The sequence below is a fragment of the Belonocnema kinseyi genome, chromosome 7, assembly GCF_010883055.1.
Source record: "Belonocnema kinseyi isolate 2016_QV_RU_SX_M_011 chromosome 7, B_treatae_v1, whole genome shotgun sequence".
NCBI lineage: Eukaryota > Metazoa > Arthropoda > Insecta > Hymenoptera > Cynipidae > Belonocnema > Belonocnema kinseyi.
This window is the reverse complement of record NC_046663.1, coordinates 136,993,529-137,000,726: the sequence shown is the minus strand read 5'-3', so window position 1 is coordinate 137,000,726 and position 7,198 is coordinate 136,993,529. Positions and strand designations below refer to the sequence as shown.

The 7,198-nt window shown below is 31.2% G+C and overlaps 1 protein-coding gene across 5 annotated transcripts in view; it reads left to right on the top strand.

Annotated features, from left to right (window-relative positions):
• Positions 1-1,675: 1,675 nt before the first annotated feature.
• The window catches only part of LOC117176027 (CTP synthase-like), a 103,584-nt gene continuing 98,061 nt past the window's right edge, over positions 1,676-7,198 (top strand). For all 5 annotated transcript variants that reach the window (XM_033365995.1, XM_033365993.1, XM_033365994.1 and 2 more), the window contains exon 1: positions 1,676-1,919. In XM_033365995.1, the coding sequence (XP_033221886.1) occupies positions 1,754-1,919 (166 nt within the window). In that variant the 5' untranslated portion in view covers positions 1,676-1,753. The remainder of the gene's footprint in view (positions 1,920-7,198) is intronic.

The window sequence follows — 7,198 nt, the reverse complement described above, 5'->3', positions numbered from 1 at the left end:
TTTAGAAATTCGCTTAAGATCATTCAGATACTATTATGTTAACTTTTTAATTGAAGCATCCCAAGTTCACCTAGCATATATGCAAAATTACCCACTCTGATCTTCTCTACCGACATTAACAAACTGGAAAAATGCCGCTCTGTTTGACCGCTCAAGTAGAACCGTCTATCATCTATTTCAGTTCATAAACTGGCCTGAGTAATTGGGGGCGCTTGATTTTAGTTCGCAAAAGCCTCAGGTAATATGGTAATATGGCGCTGGCGAAAATCATTCGAAATTAAATACATGGGATCGCCTATCTCCCACCTCATCTATGGTATTAGATACATGGCCAAAACCAGTGATGGCAATGCTGGCACCCTGTGCCACTGCGCTTGCGTTTGGGCCGCGCGCTGGTTGGCAGCACTTAGCGCGCAATTCAAAATTACTTTAGAAAACCATTCTGGTAATTTAAATAAATAATTATTTTAGAAATGCACAAGAATTTATATACATTATCTACCTTTTGATTTCAGGCAAAAAAAATTATGATACATATATTCTATAAACAACAGTTTATTTTGATTGAATCCCAAAGAAAAACTGATATTTTACAAAACATTTAATTAAAAAAGAAATTTCTTAGAAAAGTAATTGAAAATAATAATTCATAATGTTTTTAATATTTTGTATGTATTTTTCTGGAAATTCATATAATTATATAACCTATGCATACATAAACTGTCACGACTGCATTGCAGTTATGATTCAAATGCAAAAATGTTAATTTAAGCATGTTTTAATATATTTTATTAAATGTATTTTTCTGAAATTTATTGAAACTTATTTCAATCAATATACTGATGTTATGTAGATATTTAAAGGCATTTTCAAACTTCATCGCTATATTCTTTTTTTTCAAGTAATTATTCCTAATTTTGTGTTCCTGTTTTGTTCTAAATATATCATTTTCTATCTGAGTGTCCTTAATTTTATTATTATTAATATCATTTATTATCATGTTAATTAATTTTTTTTATAACAAAGTTACATAATTTTCTTTAGGAAATTGAATACGGAGAGCAGACTCAAGAGGCCTTGATATTTTATTAATAAAATGTAGCCCTCTTTTTGAGAATTCCGTTTTTACTTGATTTTTCCTTTCATTTGAATTAATATACATTTTTGGCCTCCGAAAGCTTCCCAATGCTTTTTTTTATCAGCAATGATTACTTTTTTTGTACTTAGAGCATCGATTTGTCACGTCTTAATCGAAAAGAACAATATTCTGAGCTGAAATTTTTTTTAGAAAAATTCAAATATTATCATTATTATATTCTGCAGTTAACTTCTATATATTAAGCTGCTGAAATATTACATGGCAATTCAAAAAATGTATCTATTAAAACATGTGTTGTATAATATAAGTCAGTCTTTGGAGTTCAATGAAAATAATTTGTTAATTATAAAATATGTTGTATAAATTTTGTTTTGCTTGAAATAAAAAGTTACATCATTTTTATGCACTCATGTGCATATTTCAATAATTATTTATTGAAATTACAAGAATTGTTTTTAAAGTAAATTTGAATCGCGCGCCAAGTATGGCAAACCAGCGCGCTTCCTTAATGCAAACGCAGTAGCACAGGATGCCAACATTGGCATCACTGGTTGATATAGGGCCTGTTTCATACTGGTACTTGTACTTACACCGTCTAGTCTATTATGCTTTGGTTACAGCAATTACCATAAATACGGTCCATCCAGAACGAAGATGAAGTACATTTTAGTGACCGGAGGTGTAATAAGTGGCGTTGGAAAAGGTGTTATAGCTAGTTCTTTTGGAACAATACTTAAACATTGTGGAATCCATGTGACATCTATAAAGATAGACCCGTACATAAATATAGATGCCGGCACCTTTTCTCCGTATGAACATGGTAAAAATGAGACTGTATTGATTTTCTTCACATTTTTGTGTAGTTCTCCAAGAATATATTTTGTTATGGCTGCATTATGGTATGACTCCTGCACTAAATAAGTTGGTTTACGGGTGATGTCTAATGTCATTCTTTTTAGAAGGAACAGGAGACTTGCGCTAGATTGTGAAGCCATAGAGCAGGGCTTTTTAGCGAGGGAAAATTCTGTCGCAAATACTCATTTGCCACATGTCTCGTTTCCACCACCACGAACCTCTACTGCAGAGATGCCAAATCGTGGATGACATTTACCCTCACCATTCTTACCGTTTGGGAGCCGCAAAACAGAAGGTGCATTATTACCACTGTAAGTTCGTGTGTAAGCCGAAAATGCAAGACTCGAACTTCGAGTTTCTCAGGTTTTCTCCTGCACGATGATTGCCGATCTGAAAGCTTCGGACAACTTATATGTATATATATATATATTATTAATGTTAATATTATAATTATAAAATATATTAATATTCATGAATAGTTGACTAACTTTCAATATAAGTAGTTAAACTTTCAACTAAAACAATTAGTTTTCTGCAAAATAAAGATAAATTTGGAATAAAATACATAAATTAATAAACATTTTAAAATGTTTTCATCATAATTGTAACATTTTTTAACAAAAAGTTAAATTTTCATCCAAAAAGCTAAATTGTTTACTTAAAAAAGGCAATTTTAATCAAATACATGAACTTTGCACAAAACAAATTTATTTTTCATCAAGACTAAATTTTCTATACAAAAAATTAGTGTTCAATCGTTAAATTTTCGACAATAAATATTAATTTTCTACCAAGAAAGACAAGTATTCAATACAATACAAAAATTTTCAACTAAAAAATATTACTTTTCAATTAAACATAAAGTAGTTAAATTGGTCGTTAAAAAAACTGAATTTTTAACCAAAAACAATCGGAATTTTCTACAAAATAGTTGATTGTTCAAAAAGCCAATTTTTCCTACTTTGAAATCTACTTTGAAATCGCTTTAAGTTATAGAAATTAATTAAAAATTCCTTGGAATGTTTTTAAATATCCTAAAAATTTTAAATCCTTTAAAATCTCTTGAAATTTTTCAAAGATCTTGAGAATTCCTTTAAATATTTAAAATCCTTCTTTGGAATTTTTTAAATAAACACTGCTAAAGTTGTTAAAATTCCATGAAATTCCTTTAAATCATAAAAATAAGTTAAAAATTCCTTGACATCCTTTAAAACATCCTCAAATAGTAACAAATCTTCTGAAATTTCTTGGAAGTTTTTTAATGCTCTTGAAAATATCTTGAAATTTTAAAAATATCCTGAAGTATTTCAAATCCTTTAAAATCTCATACTACATTATTAAAATCCTTTGAAAATTCTTTGGAATCTTAAAATTCTCCAATTTTTTAAATCCTTCAAAATTTGTTGAAATACTTAGAAATTTTTTTTCTTTAGATTTGTAAAGTACTTTGGCATTTTTTTAAAATAAACCTTCTAAACTTTTTTTAATTCTTTGAAATTCCTTTAACTTATAAAAATAAGTTGAAAATTCCTTGGCATCTTATAAAACACCCTCAAATATTTAAAATCTCTTGAAAATTTTTAAAGCTCTTGAAAATATCTCGAAATTTTAGAAATACCCTGAAATATTTCAAATCCTTTAAAATCTCATATTAAATTTCTGCAATTAATTGAAAATTCCTTGGCATCTTTTTAAATTCTCTCAAATTCAAAATCTCTCAGCTTATATCTATAATTTTTTTTACGATCTTATCCTTTCTATATATAGAATTATTTAAAACCATTTACATAAAGCCTTATATCTAGCTCCTTATCTCTATTTCCTGCGATAGCGCAAATCAGGACTTATTAGCAAACGAGTGAGCGAGCGAACGAAAGTGAGAGAGAGAGAGCATGAGAACGCAAACGCATCTTAGTCTACTTAACTTTCACCTTACAATTACTTACAATCTTCATACTTCTAATCTAAGCATCTTGCGTTTCCTTTTTTTTTCATTTCTTTATACCTCCATTTGCCTCTTTTTCACGTGTATTCTTTCATTCTCTCTCATCCGTTCCTCTAGCACCCTCCAACTCCTTCATCCATTCTTCTCCTAATCCATCCTCCCCTAGAATCGTAACCACATTGTCTTGTCAGCTTCCTTTATCTTCCATTCCTCTCCTACATCCTTCCCATACATGCTCCCATGTTTCCTCCTCCGATTGACATATTTTACACTTTGTTCTTTCCTTTTTATCAATACATCCACTTCCTTACCTCGTTTCCCAATCTAAATCTTGCTATTCTGGTCCACCTTTTCTCTCCCCATTCCTTTTGTAAATACTTTGGTACTCCTTCCTTTTTTATCATCTTATACCATTTATTGTATTTTGATTCCTCAATCATCCCCCATCTTTCTATTAATTGTGTTTCCCTCTCCCTTTTTTCCCATTCTTCAAAGTTTACTCCAGTCCCGCCTTCTATTTCTCTATCATTAAAGAACTCCCTGCTTTCTTTTTCCCATCTCGTTAATTCGATCGCCCTCCCTCTCCTCTCTTCTTCCTCCATCAAACACTTTCTCGCCAACTCCCCCCCCCCCCACTTTCCCTCGCTCAGCTTCGTCTCAAATTTCCATGCCCTCTTTCCCGCTCTAATACTTAACTTATCCCTTTACATTTCTTCTCTCATCATATATCCTGGCTTCCTCCAGTCTGCTCCTAGTGTCCACTTTATATACCTTTCTTGTAAACTCTCAATATCTTTCCATCTCCATATCTCTGCTCCATAACCGTATACCGGCCATATCAGCATATCAAATAACTACATTCTCCTTCTCCCTAAACTTTTTTTTAGTTCTTTTAAATACCTTTAAATTATAAAAGTAAGTTGAAAATTCCTTGGCATCTTTTAAAACACCCTTAAATATTTAAAATCTTAAAAAAAGAAGTTCTAGGTATTTCAAAAGATTTTGAAGAATTTGCAAAATTTGAGAGAATTTCAAAAGGTTCCAAGATATTTTCGAAGAATTTTATTGATTTAGTATGAAATTTTAAAGATTTGAAATATTTTAGGGTTTTTTTAAAATTGTAAGGAATTTTCAAGAACTTGGCAAAATTTCAAGAGATTTTGAAGGATTTACGATTTTTTAGGATATTTTAAAACATCCCAAGGAATTTTCAATTAGTTCCAATAATTTAAAGCGATTTCAAAGAATTTTAACAGTTAAAAAAATATATATATTTTCTGGTTGAAAGTGGGACTACCTTGTTAAAAGATTAGTTTTTTTTTGGTTGATGATTCATCAATTTAGCTGGAAAAATTTGTTTCCTAAAAATTTAACTATTTTGTAGAAAATTCTTTTTATTTTTGGTTAAAATGAATTTTTGTAACTACAAATTGAACTATTCTATGTTTCATTGAAAAGTGATCTTTTTTGGTTGAAATTTTTTGGCATTTCATTGAATACTCGTCTTTCTTGTTAGTAAATTAATCTTTTTTGTCGAAAATTTAACTATGTTTAAACATTAATTTTTTGTATGAAAATGAAAATTTAACTTTTTGCTTAGAAATTTTACTATTATGTTGAAAACAATAAAAAAATTTGTTTGGTAATTTATGTATTTCATTCAAAAAAATTTTCTTTTGCAGAAAACTAATTGTTTTTGTTGAAAGTTTAACTATTTATATTAAAAGTTATTCAATTATTTATTAGTATTAATATAATATTTTATAATTATAATATTAGCATTAATAATATGGAATTAGAATTAGAATTTATTCATTGATAATACATTCAGAATGTTTGCATCTGTTCCATAGCCTACTCCTCTCCTTCTTAATACAGTTACACTTTTTTATCATTTCAAGATATAACTGTACATAACTTTCTACCAATATGTAATTTGTATTGCACTTTAGATGCATAAACAGTCTTATTTGATTTGACTAAAGTTCTGTGTTTTGCAATTTTTGTTCGCTCACTATTACACTTTTGCTTCCTTATTTGCCTCAATTAGTGTCTTATCTATTTCTCGTAGCTTACCGCACAAAATTTTCTCTGCATTGCCATTCAGATTTTCAATTAGTTTGTTTCTTCACTTATCACAGCCTTTTCGTTGTCGCCAAACTCTCGACCATTCTTTAGATTTGGGACTCAATTTTTCCATCACTTCCTCGCAGCTGATCACGTGTTCTATTCGTTCCAGGTCGTTCCCACAACTCCTGCATTTTTGGTTGATATAACCTTTCTTTCGTTACATTTCCGCATCTCTATCTAGCCCACGTCTCTTTCTGCCATCCTTTGCGGTCTTTCCTTTGCCAGTAGCTTCCGATGACGATGTTGTCCCTAATTAATTTATATTAGCTACAATAATTTGAGTTGTCGACTCCAATCCGATCTTTTTGGACATCTTGATTCTCTTTGGTTTTGACTGTGCTTTCCAGACTTCTCTCTATTTCTTCTATTGGCCTTCTCTTCCATATATTTTCCACTAGCTCGCCGTTACCAACTCTTTTCAAGGCTTCCATTAGCTCTTTTCCCCATTTCGTAGGTATTCTATTCGTGATTCCTCTTACTTCTTCCATCAGACATCTTTTGGGCCAACTGTCATCTTCCATTTTCAACAATTTAATCAGGAACTTTCCAGCTCTTTTCATTGCCTCTACCTCTGTGCTTTTTTTTCCTTCTTCTAATTTCCACAAATAGTTCGGCGTATTCCGTGAGAGGCCCATACTTGCTTTAACGTATCTGTTTTGTACTTTTTCGATAAGTTCTCTCCAGTTCCAATACCAAAGCTCCACTTCATACAACGCGGCAACCTTCACAGTCGACTCCATAAGAAAAAGCTTCATCTTGAGACCTGTCACTTCTGCTCTCTTTGTCTCTCCCCAAACCTTGTTTATAAGTTGTTGCGTCTTATCGGCGCACTTTCTCGCATGTGTGTTGTACTGGTTTTTTGCTGTGAGCCAGAAACCCAAATATTTAAACTCATGTACTATTTCTATCGTTTCACCTTTATAGATCCATTTTGCCTGTCTCTTCCGCCCTCCATTATTGAATATCAAAATTTTTGTTTTGTCTACATTTACTTCCATCAGATTTTCAGTTGAACATTTCTCCAGGGTTTTCAACATTTTATCTAATTCTTCTCCGCATTCACCTACAACTACGGCGTCATCCGCGTAAAGCAGTGCGAAAATTCTGAAACCTGAACTTCCGCCAAATCCTGAGCCTCCTTCTCTCTTTTTCTCGAGGTTTCTTCCAAA